General features: G+C 49.9%; 1 protein-coding gene across 9 annotated transcripts in view; it reads right to left on the bottom strand.

Annotated features, from left to right (window-relative positions):
• The window catches only part of INPP4A (inositol polyphosphate-4-phosphatase type I A), a 146,113-nt gene that overhangs the window by 67,221 nt on the left and 56,663 nt on the right, over nucleotides 1–22,229 (bottom strand). For all 9 annotated transcript variants that reach the window (XM_008008106.3, XM_008008100.3, XM_008008095.3 and 6 more), the window contains exons 2-4: nucleotides 3,168–3,229; nucleotides 2,055–2,263; nucleotides 1,475–1,519 (exon numbers count right to left, since the gene is read on the bottom strand). In XM_008008106.3, coding sequence (XP_008006297.2) covers nucleotides 1,475–1,519; nucleotides 2,055–2,160 — 151 coding nt within the window. In that variant the 5' untranslated portion in view covers nucleotides 2,161–2,263; nucleotides 3,168–3,229. The remainder of the gene's footprint in view (nucleotides 1–1,474; nucleotides 1,520–2,054; nucleotides 2,264–3,167; nucleotides 3,230–22,229) is intronic.

Below are 22,229 nucleotides of genomic sequence, written 5' to 3'. Positions count from 1 at the left end.
CCATCATGCCTGGCTAATTTTCGTATTTTTGTAGACACAGGGTTTCACCATGTTGGCCAGGCCTGTCTTGAACTCCTGACCTCAGGTGATCCGCCCACCTTGGCCTCCCAAACTGCTGGGATTACAGGAGTGAGCCACCACACCTGGCCAATATAAATTATAATTTCTTTGAAACTTTCTGCAATGTCTCAGTTTCTTCCAAATTCTATTTTTTGTTTCTTTTTCATTATTATTTTTTAGAGACAGGGTATCCCTCTGTGGCCCAATCATAACTCGCTGCAGTCTCAAACTCCTAGGCACAAGGGCTCCCTCCACCTCAGCCTCCCCAGTAGCTGGGAATACAGGTGTGTGCCACCACAGCCAGGTAAGGTTTTGGTTTTTTTTTTCTTTTTTAGAAACAGGGTCTTGCTATGTTGCCCAGGCTGATCTCAAACTCCTGGCCTCAAGCAATCCTCCTTGCTTAGCCTCTCAAAGTGCTAGGATTACAGATGTGAGCTCCTGTACCCGGCCAGTAGTGTACTTACACTTTTATGGGTTTTGCAATTTGTCCAAGTCTTTTGGGGCTGGGGGGTGCTTAACCACCTTGATCTTCTTTGTCTCTCAAACGAGCAGTAGAATCCTCATGTAGCACAGGAGGAAACTGTTCCAGCAAGGTCGAGTGGCAGGCTCAAGGCCATGTGGTTAGCCTGGCATGGTCAGGGCTAGAATCCAGGTCATCTGACTCCCCAGAAGGTGACTCTTTTATGTCACACCACCTCTTGGACATTGGTGCCAGGCCACCAACTCATGTTGACCAAGGAATGGGAAAAGGGGAGCGGAGTGCTGGGTAGCACTGGGCTCTGATGCAGAGGTGTCTCAGGGGGAGAGGAGTGCTGGGTAGCACTGGGCTCTGATGGAGAGGCGTCTCAGGCCTCTGGGTAAGCACAGGATGCCACGCATCACTGACCCCAGACTCAGCACACTCTGATCCACTTTTTAGTATATTCTTATCTGATCCTGAGAAAGAGAGCACGCAGGTGCCAGTGTTGCCTTTTATACAACAGGGAACTGAGGGCTGCAGAGTGAAACTCAGACAACACAAGGCCTTGCAGCCGGGGGCAACAAAGCTGAACTCTACGCCCGGTTTTGCCAGCCCCTCCTTCCCTTTCTCCCATTGGGGTGGGGGTGGGGAGGGCCCTGTTGACAGCTCTAGGTGGGCTCACCTCCCCGTCCCCAGCCCCCTGTGGAGAGCACACCCCCAAGGGAGCGGGCCCCATGCTGAGGAGCCAGGAGCCTGTGGGCACAGAGCCTCCGAGGTGCCTTCCCATCCACAGAGGTTGACAGCTGTGAGGGCCCCGCCTTCTCAGAAACACTGCGGCAGTGGCGGCGGTGGCAGCAAGCTCTCTGAGACAAGCCCATGCGCTGCTGGTCGTGTTTTTGTGTTCATTTTTAAGTAAAACATTTTTTAAGACAAAAAATAATGAAAGATACCTACCTAAGCTAAATTCTAAAATGGGCTCATCTGGGTCCTGTATATTTCCTGAATAGAAAAGAAATGACAGAAAAATCACCCTTAATAAACTTTTCCCTGTTTTCAGATTAAATGCACAAATAACCCTCTACTTTCCCCCAACAACAACAACAAAAACTGCCATGCAAGACAATTTCTTTATTTTAAAAATACTTTGTTTTTTGAGGTTGCTAAGAAGTCCCTGACCCCACAGCCAAACCCCTGCTTCTCCTCGGATCTACACATCCACAACAGGGAGGGCTTTTACCACGGCCTGGGCAAGGGCCAGCCAGACACTTGGACATTCCCACACTACCCTGCTGGTGCCCCCCCACCACGCTGGGAAACCAATGTAGTCAGGCTCCAGCAGAAGCGGTTCACAGGAAGAGGGTTGATGCCCCCCTTCCCTATTTCCTGGTTCAACCAAAACGATGCCAAACCAGGGTACCCTGTAGTCTAGGGTAGTCACGGGGACTCATCGGGTCCCTCCCAGCACTGCCACAGTGTGGAGCCCACACGCTGTGAGCTCATACCTGGGGCCCGGTGCAGGCCCTGTGAGGCTCACCTGCCAGAGAGAGGCCCAGCATGTCGGCCGCCACGTCGATGGTGGAAGCCCGCTGCACCGCACGGGCCCTGGCGCCATGGCGAGGGCTGTGCTCTCTTGCTGTCATGATGTCATTGGTGATAACGTGCTTCTTGATCCTGGATCAGACCACGCCTGATTACCCGGGAAGACTTGGCACCGAGCCCTAGTCCGCTAAAGTGGCAGTAGCCCTGAGAAAAGGAGCACTGGTAAGAAATCAGGGGGATGGTGACGAGAGAAACCATGCTCTCATTTAGAAAGAATGTGACCTAACGCGGGCAAGGTGCAGGGACAGGGTTCCCCAGCATGTGAGGAACCAGGGTGGACCGTCCGCTGCTCCCCGTCCCTTCTGGTCACTTCTTCCTCCCCACTCCCCAACACAGGGTGTCCATGGCATCCCTTGAGGATGTCCTGTCCTCTTCAATGGAGATATGCCACAGTGAATAACGGTTTTCATATAATCATAAAATATGGCTTTTGAGATTTTCTTGTTCTCTTTATTATGCTCTTCTGTTGGCAAGTCTCGTAGAACCTTTAAAAATTTAAATCAATTCAACACAGCCTCTGTGACAAGGGTAAGGGCAGCAGCCCACGGGCTACGTAGAGGTGGCAAAACACTAGCGGGACGAAGCTCACAACTCTAGCCTGCTGGCTTTCTTCCCGGAGCTGCATAAACTTCACGTGTCTGGGTCTCAGGCTTTGCTTCCCGCAAAGCACGTAATCTAGGCCTAAGCGAAGTGGAGGGTGCTGTGCTGTGGAAAGGGAGGGTTCTGGGTAAAACACTGCCACAGGCTGAGTCAGATGCTTCACATGGCTCCGAGCTCCAGAGCTCACACTCTGTTCTCAGAACTAGGTTAAGCAGCAAGAAGGGAGTTTCAGGTTTTTCCAACCCTATGTGCTACAACTCCTGCTGTCTCTAGAAAGAACCAACCTTTAGAAATTAAGATAATTAGACTGAGCAATAAGCCTGGTTTAAACACTGTCTCAGGGGTCTTCCTATTTCCAGAGACAGCCCTGTCTTCTCAAAGAGTGTCCACACCCTGTGCCTGAAGGACCTGGGCTCCTGTCCTTGGGTTAATTCACCAAACAACTTACTGGACATGTTTGCTCTCGGACCATGTGGCATTTCTTCATAGAAGCACGTCCAAATCCATCATCTAAAAATAAGAAAGCGAAAACTTAACAAGCTGCTCAAACATGAAGTTCCTGAGACTGCAATGCCTGGAAACGTGGAGAGGTCAAGAGCTAATCCATGTTTGTCTGAGCTCCACACCCCAATCCAACCTTCTGGCTCAAAAATACAAGTTTTGCTCAAACCCAAAATAAATGAGAAAGAGAAAGCACATCTGCCTCTCCCCTGCAGGGCTGATCTGCTGGGGAAGTCTGGGCCTGTCCTAAAGAGCCAAGTGGGCAGCTGGGTGTGGTTTAGGGAGATGAGGAGATAAGAATCTGAGACCAGTTTCCCTACTCACAAACTACAGGCCCTGGGAGAAGTAGCAGGGCCCTCTAAGGCCCTGCCCTTCGGGATGGATGGGCTGCACCCATCTCGTGGGGCTGCAATGAAAACCAAATGTGCATGAACAGGAGAGGGCTCTGCAAACTCCACTGGGCTCCCACAATGCTGCTGCTGCTGCTGCTGCTGCTGGGCCCCCAGGCCCCAGCCAGTCCCAGCACCACAGGGGCTGTTAGGCAGGCCTCAGGGCTCAGCTCATGAGCCATCCCTCTCAAAGCACCAGGGTCGGGGAATCAGATGATGGCAAGAGCAGAGTGCTTAGCCCAGGGCTGATTCAGTTTCTCTTGCAGGCTGTGCTCCTATCCCTCCCATTAGGGGTGCCCAGGGATCTTCCGCCTGGGCATCTCCGCAGACAGGGCAGTGTCCTGGTGGGAGAGCCACAATAAAAATCGCCAAGGGGAAGATTTGCTGGTAAACGTCAAAGGCACACAAGTGAAGCAATACGCAATGTGACTGGTAAAACAGGAAAGTGCTTACCATACTAACATCTGCTTTTTACAGTAACGCTTGTAACATTAACAAAACACTCACCAAAATGTAAGTGGCAAAAGGTAGGAATTCATAAATGAGGAACACACGTGGTAAACATTTTGAAAAAGTGACCAAACTCATTTAAGTAACACAATGCTAAATATGCTTTCCTTCACCTAAATTAGTCCTCCTAAAGAGTTTTGTTTGTTCTTTAATGAGAATACACATTGCTGGAGGACCTGGGAGAAGCTGTCTAGGACTCTCCTACATTGTTAATCCATCTTGGAGTAGTTCAAACATTCAGAAAGCCATCTGGCATTAATGATCAAAATGTGTAAATGATAACAAAACTCTTGCCAATAGTCTAGAACACGGAAAAGACAATTGGGTAAAAATGCTTACTGTAGCATTACTTATAATAATAAAGCAATCCAAATGTCCAGCTACAGGTGAGAAAAGAATGTTCTGGAACATCCATAAGACACACTATTATCTGGCTATCAAAATGATCATAATATAGTCAATAGACACATAAAAAGTTATTCAACCCCATGAGTCATCAGAGAAATGGAAACTGAAACCATGCACAAGCACTAGAACAGCAAAAACAACACAGACCAACAATACCAAGTGTTGATGAGGATGTGCAGTAACTGGAAGTGACACTCTACTGGTAGAGCATAAGTAGTCACCCAGGCTGGAAAACTGGCCGTCTCTACTTAAGTTGAACATACACCTACCCTGTGACCTGGCATACAACTCAGAGGGGGAGCTGCGAACAGAAACGCACACTTATGCTCACCAAAAGCCTGTAGAGAAGGTTTGGAGCAGCAACGTTCACAGGAGTAACATACTAGAGACAACCTAAATGTTCGTCAACAGAATAGATGAAGCAACGAGATGAGTCTCAGAAACAACGTCAAGGGGAAAAGTTAAGACCATTCCAGGCAATTCCATTCATACGAAGTTCAAGCACAGGTCAAACGAATCTGTGGCGTTTGGAGTATGGAGAGTGGTCTCCTGAAGGGGTGGGTACTGACTGGGGAGGGTGAGAGGGCTTCTGGGGCTCTGGAAATGATCTGGGTGCGACTTACACACAGACTTTACTGTGTGAAATTCACTGAGCTCCACACAGGTGATTTTTATACCCCAATACAAAGTGTATACAAGACAGCATAGCAAAAAAAAAAAAATGTCAGTTCTGCATCATGTGTTTTTAAAGAAATAGCCCACCTTTGCTCTGTTTGCAGCCATTTAAAGAGATACTGTACAGAGGGGACAGGCAGCAGGAGGCTGTATCAAGACGACAGCCATGCTGGGGGTGTGATCATGGGGAAGAACTGTCTTCCTCCTTCTCTAACGGCCGTCCTCTTGTGTCACTGAAGATTGCACCCCAGGGTGGCCAGAGGCAGGGCAGCACCCCAGGCATGATTTCAGCTAGAAGAAAGGGCTCCTCTCTTCTGAACCTCTTCCCAGTGTGTCTCCAGCCTTCCATTGCCTGCCTTGCCACCCAGCTCAGCCTGTTAGTGAAGGTGTCCGTCACCCCCTTCGGTTGCGACAGTGGAGACAGGCCACCTAACAGAGGGACACATCTGTACCCCAACATCCTGCCAGCCCTGGGGAAGCTCCAAAGCTCACCCATGCCCACCCCTTTCCACCTTTCCCTGCAGGGTCCCTGCCCACTCCACCTGCCTGCTCTGCCCTTAGGAGGGTGGTTTATATCTTAGGCGCGGTGAGGTTTCTGGAGATAGAAATGCTTCACGGGGTACATCTACAGACTAATTTTACACTTGAGAGAGTTCACAGGCCACAGAAACTTTTAGGTCAAAAAGACCTTAGAAGCACTTCGTAATTATTTGGGGACATTTAATTAGAATCTGCAATTTAAGTCATCAAGGCCCAGAACGCAAAGCTAATTTGCTCAGCTGAACGTGATTTCTCTTCTTGGTCTCATTAATATAAGGTAATTCACCAAGGATTCTTCTATTCCCAAGGTCCTTGTTTTGCCTCCCAGCTCCATTTGAAGACCAGAGCTCATGAAGAGGAAAAACTGCACTTAAGTAGAAGAGGAGACAGACTGTATGGGAGCTGCCTAGGGGGTTGGAATTTTTTCTTGGTGTCAAGGAAAAAAAAAAGCAATAACCCAAGAAGTGAGCAGCTCCCATTCCTCACGCTGTGCAGTCACGTGACCCCTCCAACAAGTGGCAGTGGGCATCAAGTGGACAGCAAACCCTGAGGTTCTATTCCACTTCCCATGATGTCTGTTCCAGCCACGGGGGGCAGGGAAAGGGGTGGTGGAGAGGGCACTGGCAGGACGGGAGGGGTGTTAGGATTCACACAGGACCAGTGACGTGGCAAGGCCTTCAGCAGCAGTCCTGGGAAAGGTTTGCCAGAGGCCTAGAGGGAGGACTGCAGGCCCCTCCGCCCCAGGAACCTCTCAGGCTCCCCTGAGCTGGAGTTGAGGGGCGAGGATTAGCATGTCAGAGCTCCACTTTTGCTTATTCATTGGGGTTCTTCTAAGAATAATTTCTAAAAGAAGCTGCACAGATGAGGTCACGGAGCCCAGACAGTGATTATTTTCAAAGTTGCATGGAGATGAAGGATGAACTATCGTTATCAACCCAAAGAAAAAGTCCAGGTGCAATGGGGGCCCCTCTCCCTGCCCTACCCACCGGACCCTGTCCTACCCCACCCTTGTCCTACCCACCACAGCCTACTGCTGTCACTGTGGCAGCAAATGGGCTGAGAAGCTTCACTGTGCCTCTACTCTCCAAACACAGGCAGCACGAGAGAAAGTAAAATGAAAGGCTGGCATGAAGCTGACAATGAGTCAGGAGCCCCTAAAAAAGACGCTACTTTACAGGGGCAGAAAGAGGAAAGACTTACTCTCAGAAACCCCAAATGCAGGATAGCTAAAATCATAGACCAGTGAGGTGTCACACCATTCACTGGCACTGAAAGTTACTATTAATAATAACCTCAGAGAGACAAATATCACCTTCCTGCAGACAGACAGAAGGATACTGCAAAGGATGCGGACGAACCTCCAGCCAGAAGAGGTGCATAGGGCAAGGCATGTGAGAAGGGCGTGGAGCTGCCCTGCCTGCCCTGTGTGCCACTCCCCAGGAACCTCTGCATGCTCAGCTATCCAAAAGCTCCCAGAACTCAGTCCTTTGGAGTTTTGGGGTTTTGTACTTTTTTTTCCCCCAGCTTTTAGAGACAGGGTCTTGCTCTGTCTCCTAGGCTGGAGTGCAATGATGTAAGGCTTACTGTAGCCTCGAACTGTCCAGGCTGGTCTCAAACTCCTGACCTCAAGCAATCATCCCACCTTGACCTCCCAAAGTGATGGGGTTACAGGTGTGAGCCCTAATACCTGGCCTCCTTTGGGGTGTTTGATGAAAGCTTCATTATAGACATAATTGACTAAAGCACTGGCCATTGATCTACCGGCTCAACCTTCAGCCTCTACCCCCTCCCGAAAGGTGGGAGGGTGGAAGACTGTAAATTCCAGCCCTCTAATCATGGGATTGGTTACCCTGGCAACCAGCCAATCCTAGAGCTATCTAAGAGCCCCCAGCCACCCGTCATCTCACTAGCATACAAAGAGACTCCTATCACTCCAGAGATTCTAAGAATGCCTCAGGAAAAGAGGGAGGAAGACCACATACAGATTTCACAATACCACCCCACCCCCTAACTCCAGGTGGGGCTCAGGACACCTGGAACACATCCCCTGAGCCTCCCCCACTCCCAGTGTTCCCGAGGCCAGCCTTGGACCTCACCACTCTGGACACTCTATGGTGTGAGATGGCTTTCATGTCAAGATGATGGGTTCACTGAAGTGGCTCTACTAGAGCTGCTAATCCAACCTAGAGAGAAAATGTGACCCAATCTCAACCACAGTGTCCCAGACCAGCCTCTGTTTCCATAGGTCCCCTAGAGCTAGATGGAAACTGAGTCTACCCAGGGCTCTTTTCAGACCTTGTTTACACCTAACAGGGGTCCTGGGACCCTTGGGGACTTCAGGGCCACCAATTCTTGAAGCCCAGCAAATAAGAGAATGGGCATCTAGGAGGATTTTCTATGACATGGGCACAAACATGGGGATGGGCACAGGGTAACTAAAGTGCAGCCACTGATGATACAAACTGAATGGGCCAGAGCCAGAATGACTGCGGTGACAGGCGTGGGCAGCAGGGACAGGGCAAGGCCAACAGAGAGAACCGGAGCAGTAACTCCAGAATGGCCAAGCCCAAGGTGACCAGCAAACTGGAGGCTCCACTCCAAAGACGAGGCAGCACCAGCCTGTGTGTGGGCTTGGCACACCCACTGCCACAACAGCTCACATTCTGCTCCCAAGCATCCACTCAGGTCTGTCATCAGCCGAGGTATATGCTGCACACAGCAAGGACCAGGAAGGTCTGCTTCCAAGTATTCCACAGCAATAGCCAATGGCAACAGAAGCTTCCTCTGATTTATATTTGAAATGAATGAGTGAGTGAGTGAATGAATGAATGAATGCCTCTACATAACAAATGAGAATGTTAAGTGCTATGAATCTACTTTTAATGCAAAGCAAATGATAAAATGGGAATGAGAAGCGGAGTGTGTGAACACCGAGTGAGAAGAACACACGAAAACTCATTCTTCCTTAAATATGGCCAACTTGAGGGGGCCGCCCCGGAAGAAGAAGAGAATGGTGAACACTGGAGATAACTGCCATCTGATGGCAAGTGGGAAGGGGTTGTGGCGTTGGCATGGGTCATAAAAGCAAAAGGACTGATTCTGGGAGGCGATGCAGGAGGAGTGAGGCCTAGGATACAGCAGTTGGGGTCCTGGATTCTAATCTGCCCACTATGGAGACTCCTCCAGCGCTGCATGTCCTTCCCCAACCTACAGTGCGAGGGAATAGTGGAAGCAAGCAGGTCTTCCTTTTTTTTTCTTTCAAACAAAAGCCAACTGCTTAGGAAGATCTTCACCTTTTAAACAAAGTAAAATATGCTTCTCTAGCATAAAACACACACACACACACACACACACACAAATGCTGTCTCAAAGGCCCAGGTATTAACTAGGATGGAAAGGCCAGATGCTGCAGGAACAAGGACAAGAGTGGAGGGTACCTGGGAGGGGTCTCAGGAAGGCCTTCCTCATGCCTCTCCTGAGCTCTGGCTCCCAGCCCACCAGGCCCCCAGCACCCTGGTCCACAGAAGGCTCTTGATATAGTTTGAATGTGTTCTCCTAAAGTTCCTGTGTTGAAAACTTGTCGTTGTAACAGCAGTGGGAGGTGGGGCCTTTAAGAGGTGATTAGGCCATGAGGACTCTGTCCTCATGAATGGATTAATGCTGTTTCTGTAGGAGTGAGCAGAGTGGGTTCCCCATAAACCGGGAGTTTAGCCCAATTTCCTCTCCCTATCTCTCATGCTGGCTTCTACCTTCCACTCTTCCACCATGGGAAGACCCTCACCAGATGCTGGCACCATGCTCCTGGACTTCCCAGCCTCCAGACTGTAAGAAATAAGTTGCTTTTCTTTCCAAACTACCCAGGCTGTGGTATGTTGTTAGAGTAGCAGAAAATGGATTCAGACAGGTGTCGACACCTGCCCTTCCGCAAACTAAACCCTTGGATCAACCTGTGAGGCCCAGAGTGGGGCCTCAGGAATCCAACCACTTGCTCAGCTAATCCCACTTCAGATCCCTCCTCCCCGATAGGTGCAAGAGCCGCCGAGCTTCTCTCAGCCTCAGCTTCTGTATAATGGAAATAACACTGGTCTCACCGGGACACACTGAGGAGCAAGCACATAGGTGAAGAAACACAGAAAACATCTGCACAGAGCTCGGTGCACAGGCTGTCGGCCATGCGAGGTTCTCGCCTTGGCTTTTCCTAACCTCCCCTGAGGCTGGCCCCCACAGCGCTTGTACTGGGGCCATCTGTGAGCCTGGAAGCTCTTTCTCTATAGCTAAGTCTATCTGAATTTTACCCAACTTTCCTACTTTCTCCAGTTCCTCCAACCAGAACTTTTCACCGGTACTTTGCTTGCGGTGCAGTTTACAATCACCAAAAATTAGGCCCAAAGGTTGCTATTGGAAAGCAACATGAGAGCGCAGGCCTGTTCTTGAGGCAATACAGCTTGGTGGCATGGGGGAGCGGAGCCCAGGCAGTGGCATCAGACCTAGTGAGGCACCATGAAGCATGTGACCTTCCACGGGGTCCCATCTCTGTGCATCAGTTTCCTCACCTGTCCAATGAAGGTACAACCACTGTTTGAAGGAATTCACAGTCCCCCACTCAGAGGAGTGTGAGCGGACCCTGGACTCCTAGGGAAGTGAGGCAGGTGCTCTGTCCCTCCAGGATAGAACATCCATGTTCTCAAGGGAAGTGAGGCAGGGGCTCTGTCCCTCCAGGATAGAACATCCATGTTCTCCAGGGGCCGCATCACAGTCCTCTTACACTGGAGAGGTCTGCTTCCTCCTCCCCTCAGAGCTGGGGCCCAGCGCTCTCCCACCTCCCTGGACCTAAACAGGGCAGGAGAGGGTCACTGTGAGGAAAGCTCTGACTCAAAGGACACTTAACACACAAGCATGCTGCAAAACATCCATGCAGTGCTGCTAGGGCTTAAACACAGGAAAGCAATGTGTTTTAGAAAATCAAGCACAGGGGCCGGGTCATCCCAGCACTTTGAGAGGCTGAGGAGGGCAGATCACAAGGTCAGGAGATCGAGACCATCTTGGCCAACATGGTGAAATCCCGTCTCTACTAAAAATACGAAAACCTAGCCGGGCGTGCTGGCACATGCCTGTAGTCCCAGCTACTAGGGAGGCTGAGGCAGAAGAATCACTTGAACCCGGGAGGCGGACGTTGCAGTGATCACGCCCACTGCACTCCAGTCTGGGCAACACAGTGAGACTTCATCTCAAAAAAAAAAAAAAAAAAATTAAATCAAGCACAGAAAGAGAAGTAACAGGCTGGCAATGCGCATCCCTTCTCACCCGCAGACACAAATGACCTGACTCAGGGCCCCCGAGCTTGTGCTCACTGGGAGATGTTCATTTATCTCTGGCTTCCCATTTCCCAAGCCTTACTGTCTGCCAGTGAAGATGGACGGGTAGCAATGGCAATGAGTTAACTTCATTTACTTAACTGACATGCCTCATTAGTTTAATAAATATGTTGACTATTATAATACAGGGCCTGAACCAGAATACATACGCACATCCCAGACTCCGATGGAGGGAGTCAGTCACTGTGCTACAGTCTGAATGTATCCCCCAGAATTCCTATGTTGAAATGTAGCCATCAGTGTGACAGTATTAAGAAGCGGGGCCTTTGGGAGGTGATTAGACCCTGAGGGCTCTGGCCTCATGGGTGGGGTTAGTGCTGTATGAAAGGGCTGGAGGGAACTCGGTAGGCCCTTTTTGCTCTTCACCTTTTGTCATGTGAGGACACGACGAGAAGGCCCTCAGCTGACCCTAAATGCCAGTGCCTTCCCAACATCCACAGGTCCAAGAAATACATTTCTGTTGTTTACCAGTCTCAGTTTTGTTATAGCAGCCTGAACTGACTGAGATACCTTGGATAGGGACACGGATATCCCTGTAAACAAGAGGGCAGATGAGGATGCTCCAGGAGCAGAACAAGCCCAGACCGTTCCAGCCTTCCTCTTCCACCTCACCAGCCCCTCAAGGGTTCCCATCTCAGTAGATGGAGTCTGTCCCTCCACTTGCTCCAGGCAAGAAATCAAAACCAGACCTCCTCCTTCTCTCACATGCCACGTCCAATCCATTGACAATTCTATCAGCTCTATCTTCCCCATGAGAATAACTTCAACTCCTTCAGTACCCCAGCTCCCACACCCTGGGAATTTGACCAGCGTCCCTCCCATAGTCCTCAGAGTCTGTGTCCAACAGCAATGATGGGGCCCGTGAACCTCCTAGCAGTGTCTTCATCCTGCGCCTGCCCTGGCCTCTTTGCTGTTTAGACTTTATCTGGTGTGGCCTTTGCATCAGCCACCCTGACTGTCCTTCCTCAGATAACAAGGCAGGCAACTCCCTCACTTCTTTGATGTCCTTCTTGGTTCCCAGCTTCTCCTGGAGGTCTCTGAGACAGCCCAGTTTAGAACTGCAGCTCAGCTCTTTGTGGTTCACCCACACACCATGAACCTTCAGGGGATTTTCTGTAAGAAGCAGTTTGAAAATAAGTTGCCCTGAAGAAAGTGCTTTAAAATGTTTTTGCTGAGCAAAACAGGTGCTCACAATCTGGGAGATGAGGGAGATGTGTCAATCATCACAAGCGCAATGTCTGGAAGGTGCCAGGAGCAGCCTGGGACTGGCGGAGGTCTGCTGGCTGCTTCCCACACCACACACTTCAGCCACTCTTTCCTCAGCACCTCCAATTTCTTGCTTCTGCACCTCATGCTGTTTCTTCTCTGTCAACTGGCAATGTCTTTAACACGGCGATCCCCAACCTTTTTGGCACCAGGGACTGGTTTTGTGAAAGACAATTTTGGGGGGCTGGTCAAGGGGAGTGGTTTCGGGACCAAACTGTTCCACCTCAGATCATCAGGCATTAGATTCTCTTAAGGAGCACGCAACCCAGATCCCTCACATGTGCAGTTCACAACAGGGTTTGGTTCCTATGAGAACCTAATGCCACTGCTGACTGACAAGAGGTGGAGCTCAGGCAGTAATGTCTGCCACTCAGCCCAGTTCCTAGCAGGCCACAGGCCAGTACTGGTCTGCAGCCCGGAGACTGTGGACCCCTGCTTTAGCAAACAGGTGAGGGTCTATTACGGAGTATAACAAATAGCTCTATTATGGAGCAGGCCCCTTAGGGATACAAAGATGATGGGGGGGTTGGTCTAGAGCTACATCACAAAGTGTAACAAAGATAAATGGTGGACAACCTGAGGGCCAGAATGGTGGGGTCCAAACCTCTTCTGAAGCCTTCCCTTGGGTGAGGGGCTGGCTTGCTACTCTGTCCTTTCCAGGCAGGGGCACCCCTGCGTGCTGCAGCCAGGGATTCTGGGGCTTTTTCTTGGGATAAATCAACCCAGTGTTCCCACACATGACCCCTCTCACTCCCGCACACCAGGCCTCATTGGTCATTTGATTACCACATCAATTTCCCAATACCACAGACAAAGACGACAGGAACACTGCACATGGCGGTCTGCTGTCAGAGCTGCCTGGTGAGGGCTGCAGTCAGCGTGCACCAGGGGTAGCGCGGCTCGCTCTCCTACAACAGGCAAGGACTTTGACAAGTCTCATTTCTTACTCCACTCTCACTTGAAATCACTTGAAGCCCTCACACGATTAACTGAAAGTTTGCCCGTCTGTTGTCCAGGAAGGCCTTCCAGCAGTGCCACATAAATTTCTAAACAAGTGTACGAAAGGACCGAGGAAAGCATCCAGTGTTTCAACCCCCTCATCAAAGGAGACATGCTGCTCCAAGAGGGCCAAGAACTGAAGAGATAAGGACACGGGCTTCCTGTGACCTGTGGGTTGGGCTTATCTCTGAGTGTGGGTCCACAATAAGGGGGGTATCATCACTCACCCGGGGTTGTTACTCAAAGGTTGGTTCCAGGAGACGCAGCTGGAAGACTGTGGAGCATGAACCCAGTCTGGCTCCTCTATGGTGGAGGCGGGGTGCGGGAGGCTCCAAACCCCAAAGCAGGCTGGGTGTGCCTTATTCATTGCCTAAGATGGTGATTTCTCTTCCCTTTTCTTCTTCCACCCAAACACAAGGCTGTCAGGCCTGGCCTGGTGCCTGCTCCTGCTTCCCTTGCTCAGAGCTGGCCACCTGGAAGCTGGACCCCGACTTGCCCCAGCCTCTAAAACAGTCTCTAACCCAAGCTCTGCTTCTCTCCTTCTTCCCTTCCGGGAGGGGTGTGGCTACAGCTGCTCATGGCTTCTCAGGACAGAATGCAAAGTGGGCAGCCCACATCCCAGCCACTGCAATGTCCTTTGCTTGCCTTACAGTGTTTTGCATTCACCCCATGCCCTCTCCATCCACCCCCTCAACCCCGGGGATGCAGTGACGATGCCATCATGGTGAGGACAGTCATGAGAACTCCTTCTAGCCTGAGTAAGACACCACAGAGAACAGCCAGGACACTGCAGGGGGTGAGCTCAGGCAGAAAGGCGTATTTGTCTTGGGAGTCTGGGCTGAGCTAAACACCTCAGCGGGAACACGGCTGAGCTGGCCCGCTGACTCCAAGGCTGGCAGCACATGTGGCCCTTCCCCTCCGCTTACCCGTGTCCATCATCCTCCCACTCTGCAAATGAGCCAGTCCACACGGTGGGAGCTGCGGCAGCCCCCAACTTTAAACTCTCCAGCTCCAGCCACCAGAGGCCGCCTGCATGGGTGCTCTCCCAGTTCTCTCCAGCTTGAGCCAGGCCCCCAGGCTGGGGGTGGGGGTCACGTTGTAGCGTGGGGGCTTCAACGCTACCCATGAGCTCGTGTGGGAGCCAGCGCCCACAAAGGCGCGGAGCACCACCACCCTTCAATCCATCACAGCTTTCAGTAGCCAAACGGGGATTCCCCTACAGCAGGTGTTGCTTCAACTTTAAAAGGAACAGTCAAAAAACTCTCATGTTAACTAGATGGCTTTACATTGTAGCAGACACACAAAAGAAACACATAATTAGTTATAAACTCTTTTGTTTAGAACATTTAAACTATTGGAAAACTAAAAGCGATCTATAAATTCACACAAGCAAACCCCACCACAAATGAACTCGGGTTTGTATTACTTTAATGTGAGGGGTGGAACGGGCCATTTTACAGAAAGGATCAGTCACGCACAACCTTGACACTACAGAGGCATAACCAGAAGCCTCTACATCCTCTACCGTTGCCCAGCCTGAGGCCAGAAATGGCCAGAATGGTCCCTTCAGGGTCCACCCAGCTATCTGGTCAAAACAGCAGTGGCCAGCGGCCACCATTCCCCAAAAAAGTGAGTTGCCAAGCAGGGCAGAGGAGGCTAATGCGGCCACACCTCCCAGGACTGTGAACCAGGATCAAAGCACCCCAGACCGCAGACTCTCCAAAACGTCGTTTTCCTCCTCTGGATGAAATCAAGATCGTTTCAGGAAACAAACGCAGCTTCAGGGCTTGCTGTGTGAAAACACAGCCCTAGAAATGCTGAGTTCCTTTTCTTGACTCCCCCTCCCCGTCGTAGGGAAGGGCCTGCCTTGTGGGCCACTCCCAGAGGCAAAGTCCAAATGTGCCCAGGACCCCTTCCTCTTGCGAGGAGCAGCCACCATTCCTCCCCTCTGTCTGTTCACAGCATTGTGTTCTCCCAGGCCTTCAACAGGATCTGCTGCCAATGCATGCAAGGGAAGTGGTTTCTCACAACGTTTCCAATCCACAGAAGAGGGTCAAGAGAGGAGGAGACCAAGAACTTCTCAGGCCAAGGTGCCTTCCGCCCGCTCACCTGCCTCATCTGGTCTCCATGGGAGGAAATACCTTGTCTAGAGGTCTCTGTAGGTCAAAAACCTCAAGGGGGAAGAAATTTGTAAGTGTGAGCAACCACAACGCAGCTTGCAAACGCTGCCCACGGGTTTTGACGCGCCTGGTCCTCACACCACACCGCTGGGCTGGGAGAGACGGCTGTTCTAGTTTGATGTCTGGGAGCCAGGCACACCGTGGTAGAGGGGCTCCCTCAAGGTCAGGAGCAGCAGTCAGGACCTAAAAGCAGGCCTTACTAGTCCAGTGCCCCTTCCGATATGCAGGACAGTGCAGAGCACATTCACTGGACTACTACCAAATGCTAAGAAAGGCATCATCTGTTTCAGCTGTAGAGTTCCTCATTATTTCCCACCCTGTCCCCACCCACGTCTTCATAAGCATCCCCTGGGGTTACTCAGTCTCTGACTCCATCTCCAGCTTTTCCCATCAAGCAACACCAAACTCCAGTCAGGAAATGGGGCTTCCTGGAGAAGCGAAAGGCAGAACTTTAGGATGAGAGCAGGTTATTTTTTGTATCATTCATGTTTGATTTTCTTTTCTTTTTTTTTTTTTTTTTGAGATGGAGTCTGGCTGTGTCGCCCAGGCTGGAGTGCAGTGGCGCGATCTCAGCTCACTGCAAGCTCCGCCTCCCAGGTTTACGCCATTCTCCTGCCTCAGCCTTCCGAGTAGCTGGGACTACAGGCGCCCGCCACCTCGCTCGGCTAATTTTTTTGTATTTTTAGTAGAGACGAGGTTTCACCGTGTTAGCCAGGATGGTCTCGATCTCCTGACCTCGTGATCGGCCCGCCTCAGCCTCCCAAAGTGCTGGGATTACAGGCTTGAGCCTGATTTTCTTTTCTTAAGCTGAAATTAAACCCCTTGAAGAAATATTGTTAATGTTTCTGTCATAAATAGTTAAAAAACATAAATTTTAAAAAAACAAAAATTTGTGAACAGGGTAAACAGACAAAAACCTAGCCCACAATATCAACTAATAGTAAAGTAAAAAAGCAAAACTCTTCTGTATTTCTAATGGTGGAGACAGGGGTTCCATAAATATTGTACAGAAATAATATATTTCAATGGGGAAGTGGAAGGGGAAACGCACCCTCCTGTGGAATCGGTCAGACACAACTCAAGCCTCAGTGTCTGCGGTGACGGTGGGCTCTGCGAGCGGGGCTTCTCTGCTCTGCTTGTCTGACGACTGTGTTTTATTTGTAACTGCCTTCTCTTTACCATTACCGACAGGCTTTACTCATTCCTGATTTGGTCAGGGAAGAGTGTGCAAGGTGTTTAGAGAAACAGTCGCTGCTGTCTCCAGTTCTCTCTGGTGACACACGCCCCACAGTTTAAGAATAAAGCATGTGTCCTCCCTCTCCTACAAAAGCTCCCCTGTCCTCTCTTTCAGGTTCAACAAGGAAGCGCTGCAGGGAAAGTGAACCAGCTCATCCCTCTGGCTGGACACATAAAATGTCAGGCCTCACATGGGAAACGCAGGCCTCCACCAAGGTCAGCCCACTCATGAGACACAACAGTCCCAAAGACGCGCCCAGTACTTTTCCCCAAACCTAAAGGCGAAGTGTACCCTTGGAAGGAGAGCTGGGCATCCAGGGCACCTCCTAGAGGGTTGGGCAGATCCCAGCAGGAGGCTGCCTGAACCTTTTCTAAATGAGAAGCTCCATGTTCTAGTTTATGCCAGGTCAGTGAGCAACCATGAAGCCAACTTTTGGTTTTGTTTACTAGAAAACAAGTTATTAGAATAGTACACTTTAATATCCAGGCAACTTTCAAAAGTCCATGCTAACAGAGCTTTGGGAAAACGAAGACAAGACAGAGAGCTTACAGTGAATCTGGTAAGACGGGCTCAAGCTTGCTCAATCCCATGGTGCAGAATGTCAAGGCCAGCCAAAGCTGTGGACCCCCTCGCCATTATCAGTCCTGCACCTTCAGCAGGATGGCACGTGGCCCTGATGAGGCACTGAAGATTAACACCAGACACATCATTTCCTTCTAGAGCACCACGTTAAGAGCAGAACTGATAATAAATTGAAAGTTAATCATAACATGTTTCAGACAAGTGGAGTCAGGCGGCCTCTGTTTATTTTTATAAGCACTAGGAAAGCCCGCTTTCTAATTTGCAAGTGTCAAAATTGGCTTCACAAGAGAATAAAAAATTTTCTGAGTAGCAACAAAATTCCATAAAGGGCTATAAATGTGAAGCCACCACCACAGATCAATGAAATGCCGGGAAGACAATGCTATTTTAGAAACCAGGCAGTACGCCATGAGACTGGGGACGGCCTGCCCGAGGCCTCCGAGTGGCAGCACCAACGTTACAATGCTGTTTCTAGCTTCCTCATCAACAAACTGAAATCGGGGAGGGACATCTTGGTCCTCTAGGTCCCATGAAACAAAGTGGTCACACAGTCAGCAACCTTGCTACATGCAGATCTCTGGCAAAGTGATGTATCACCTGCTCATTTTAGCTGTGAAAATGGAATCCCGTTTGAAACATTCAGTGTTGGGGCGAACACTTAGCGAAGACACAAAAGGACTTCAGTCTTCCATATTCTCATTAAAACAAATCACAAGGGCAGCAAGCAGTCCTCATCTTTATATAGGACCTTCCTGGAGAGAGGGTTCTACGGCTTCAGCGACTCGGCTGTGTTGCTGTTGTTCAGCGTTCAATGTTTGGTGAGGGAGGACCCCCCACTGGCAGCCCTCCAGGGGCCTCTTCCACAGTGGCCTGACCACAGCTCTTTATTGCAAAGCTGACAGCGGCTGGAATAAAGAAACCTCAAAAAGAAATGCAGTTTTTAAAAGAGTGCAACCAGCTGTGCCTCTGAGGCCTGTGCCCTTCCTTGGGCAGTGCTCTGTAGCTAACCACCAGAGCTGTGGTTGAGTAAGTTCAACCACGTAGGGACAGGTGCCAACTGACACGCAGCACCTTCATGCTCAACAGCAACATCTACCTTCTTCTCACGTGGCACCTCTTCTCAACCACCAGTAAAGATCAGGCTAACGGGGAGGGACCAGGGCAGAAGACAGACAGCAGCCCTGCCTGCAGGAGGAGGAGTCTCTGTCATCCTGTCAAGTAAGCCTGGCTTGATGGCCTGAAATGCCTTCTGATGCGAGTGTCCAAAGAAGTCTGTAATCTGGAACTGTCCATTCGTCTGTTCAACAAGGACTGAGCTAGGCACTTGGAGTGAACACACAAGTGAGTCAGAAGCGATCTCTGCCTGCAAGAATCCAGCAGTTTAATGATGGAGTAAGACATTCAGATAACACAACTCCAAGACAAAATGAGGTACACGCCCCATGCTGCAAGGGAGGCGAGAAAGAAGCTTGAAAGCTGGCAAGAGATGATCCAGATGAAGGGAGAACTGATCTGACTTCAAAAGCAACAGGCACAGGCGCATCCAGCAACAAGCATTCATTCAGGAAACAGGAAAGTCTTGTGTATTAAGGAAAGAGAGAATGGGGCTGGAGAGCCAGGATGAGGTCAATTCTGGAGATCCTCTAACACCAGACCACAGAGCTGGGCTTTAGCTTGCAGGCAGTGAAGAACTCCCTAGGATCTCAATTGTTCAAACCAATCTGAAAAGTCCTGGTACTCTCTTAGACTCTCCTATACTGGGCTTTTGAAGATAAATCTCTTTCTCACTTGGGGCAAACCAGGGAGGAACTTGCCCACAAGAATTGCAATGAGCATCCCTTCTCACTAGCAAAGACAGATCCTTGCTCAGACCTGGTAAAGCTGGGTCAAGATGGCACCCACCACCAAACGAACAGGCAACATTCACCACCAACACATAAAGGGCAACTCGTTTGTCCCAGGAGGTCTCCAGGGGTTCCAAAGGTCAGTTTGTCATCAGCACGACTAAACCTAGTCAGTCGAAACTCACTGTCTCTGAAGGAAGCACTGATTCTGCAAATATAAAACAAAATCCAACAACATCAAAAACAACAAAAGAAACTAAAACCACTTGGGTAATTCAAGAGGGCAAAGCAATTTCAGGTCTATCAGTAAAACCCTTAGAGCAGGGCCATCTTTTGCCTTTGAGCTGGGTCTCCCAGGTGACCCCACTCATAAACAGTGCAGTAGTGAGACGGCTCACAAAAGTCACAAGAACTATCTTCCCCTCTGTTCCAGAAAGATTCCTAATCTGGTTGTGGTGCTGTTTCCAAAGAAAATGCTAACAAGTAGGAATATCAATGTAAAAACAAGAAAATGTTGAGGTACTTTCACCATTATCTCTTTCTCCAAACTTTATTTACATCTGAGTTCTGAGAGGGAGAGAATGCATTGAGAACAAAGGCCCTCACAAAGCGTCTCCCTGTCATATATTATACGTAAAATTACCACCACCAAGAGCAGTGACAGTGAAAGCTCATTACAATTTCTACGTGTGCTTTTACATTTTTTAAAACACTCTTGGTAGCTGGAAAATAAAGAGATCAGGGAAAAATGTGCCTTTGGAATTCATTTTTTAGAAGTAATCCCATCTCCCGGTGGAAGAAACCTATAGAAAAACTAAAAACTGTCAACCAACATGTAGCAGGTACAGCCTCCAAGCCACCTCAAGCCCCTCCTTACCAACAACAACTTCAGGCCCTGCCTCCGTACGTGCAAACCAGGACATTGACGGTGGAGCCACTGTGGGCAGGCCTCTGGCAGAAGGAACGCTCTCTCTCATCTGGAGAACGTGGCCGGCCCAGGAGAACACAGGTACCGCCTAATGCCCTCAGGACTATCAGCTGGCCCCATAACCAGGGTTCCGTGAGGACTAGGCTCTTGCATGGCCAGATGCACGCCCACTAGCAAGGTGTGAACACATTCACATCATTCCAGAACAGTGTACCCAGGAGCAGGTGGGCACTGATGTGGGAAGATAACTGAGGTCACAGATACCGAAAGGATCAGTCAGAGAAACCTGCACAGGCCAAGACGAACAGTAACGCCGCTGAACGCTTCACGGCGTTGCTCAGCTCAGCCGTGCATGGGCCCGACATGTTCTTCAACCACTAGTGAGAGGTAGACAAATGTGATGCAAATGCAACTGATGTAGACTTGGAGCCCCTGGGCTCTCAACCTGGTCCAGGTTTGAATTTAACTATCAAATTCCAGGGAAATCACAAACTAGGCACGTCAGTGTCCCCCTGCCAGATGTGGTCCCTTTCCCCAGTCCTCACCTCCCTCCCCCAGGCTACGATTCTAAGCTGGTGGAGGGCCCAAAGCGGTATCAGTGGTGTTTCTTCTGTTTTGTCATGTGCTCCTCACAACAAGGCCTGCCTCACCACAGGGAAATCATGACTCCCTGCCTCAGTGAGGACATCAAGGTTCAGAGAATGGAGGGCTGGGGTGATTCTTGCCCTCAACAATCTGTGTACAACCAGCAAGGCTGGAAAGAGCGCAGGACTTTGACTTCCACTGTCACCTCCCGAAGTTAGCATGAATACTACAGTATTTCCTGAACTACTGGAACTCAGGAAATCACTGCTTCTACCATGACCGTGTACTATGGTCCATAGGTTTTTCTTTAAATACATTTTCTTGTTGAGACGAAGTCTTGCTGTGTTGCCCAGGCTGGAGTGCAGCGGCGCAATCCTGACTCACTGCAACCTCCACCTCCCGGGTTCAAGCAATTCTCCTGCCTCAGCAATTCTCCTGCCTCAGCCTCCCAAGCAGCTGTGACCACAGGCACGTGCCACCGCACCCAGCTAATTTTTGTATTTTTAGTAGAGACGAGGTTTCACCATGCTGGCCAGGCTGGTCTCAAACTCCCAACCTCAAGTGATCCGTCCGCCCCGGCCTCCCAAAAAAACCCCAGTGCTGGGATTATGGGTATGAGCCACTGCACCTGGCCTAAACACATTTTTTAACTTAAATTTACTACATGGAATATTTTAAACTAGCTAAGTATTTAAGGATTTATAAAACAAATTTAAAACTCTTCAAATAGAAGGCTTGCAGCCATTCCACCAGTGGCAGTAACAAAGATTTTCTGCTTAGCCAAACTTGAGTCAGGTTCCTGAACTTTCCAGGCCCATCTGTGCACTTCCTTGTAAAACCCAGTTTTAGCAAAGAACCCTGCTGAGCCAGTTTAGCAAAAACCTCCCCTCCTCAATATCTGATTAGGTTCCTCTACCACCATTCCCTAGGTGATATCTGATTGTCCCGGCCAGTCTTTAGCAAGAATCCTGTTAGGTGGGTTTAGCCAGAATCCACTTTACTCTTGATGTTTCCTCTTAGTAAGTTCTCATCCGCTGACCTCCTACCCTGTTCCTAGGCTATAAATTCCCACTTGCCTGTGCTATATTGGGAGTTGAGCCCAATCTCGCTCCTCTGCAAGCCCCTGTTGCTGTGGTCCCCATACCTATCGTGATGGTCCTGAATAAAGTCTTCCTTTATTCACATGCTTTCACAAGTCTCACTGAATGACTTTTTTCTGGAACAGCAGACATCCCCTTTGGAGACAGCGGACCTGAGGCAGGGTGCATGGAGGACAGCATGCCATCTCCATCCACAGCTGGATTTTGATTTCATACCTATTTTCCCCCCTCAAACAGTGCTGGTGGATCATCAAACAGACACCAATCAGCTGCTGGCTGTTGGAGCATCTGACTCTCAGCTCACACCCAACGTCATAAAGCGGGGACAATACTCCCACCTTAGAGGTTCGCTGAAATCTCAAGTAAGAAAACATGCTTGGGGGTTTTGTAG

This window comes from Chlorocebus sabaeus, chromosome 14 (genome assembly GCF_047675955.1).
Source record: "Chlorocebus sabaeus isolate Y175 chromosome 14, mChlSab1.0.hap1, whole genome shotgun sequence".
NCBI lineage: Eukaryota > Metazoa > Chordata > Mammalia > Primates > Cercopithecidae > Chlorocebus > Chlorocebus sabaeus.
Note: the sequence above shows the minus strand (reverse complement) of the source record. Positions and strands in the feature narration are given on the sequence as shown.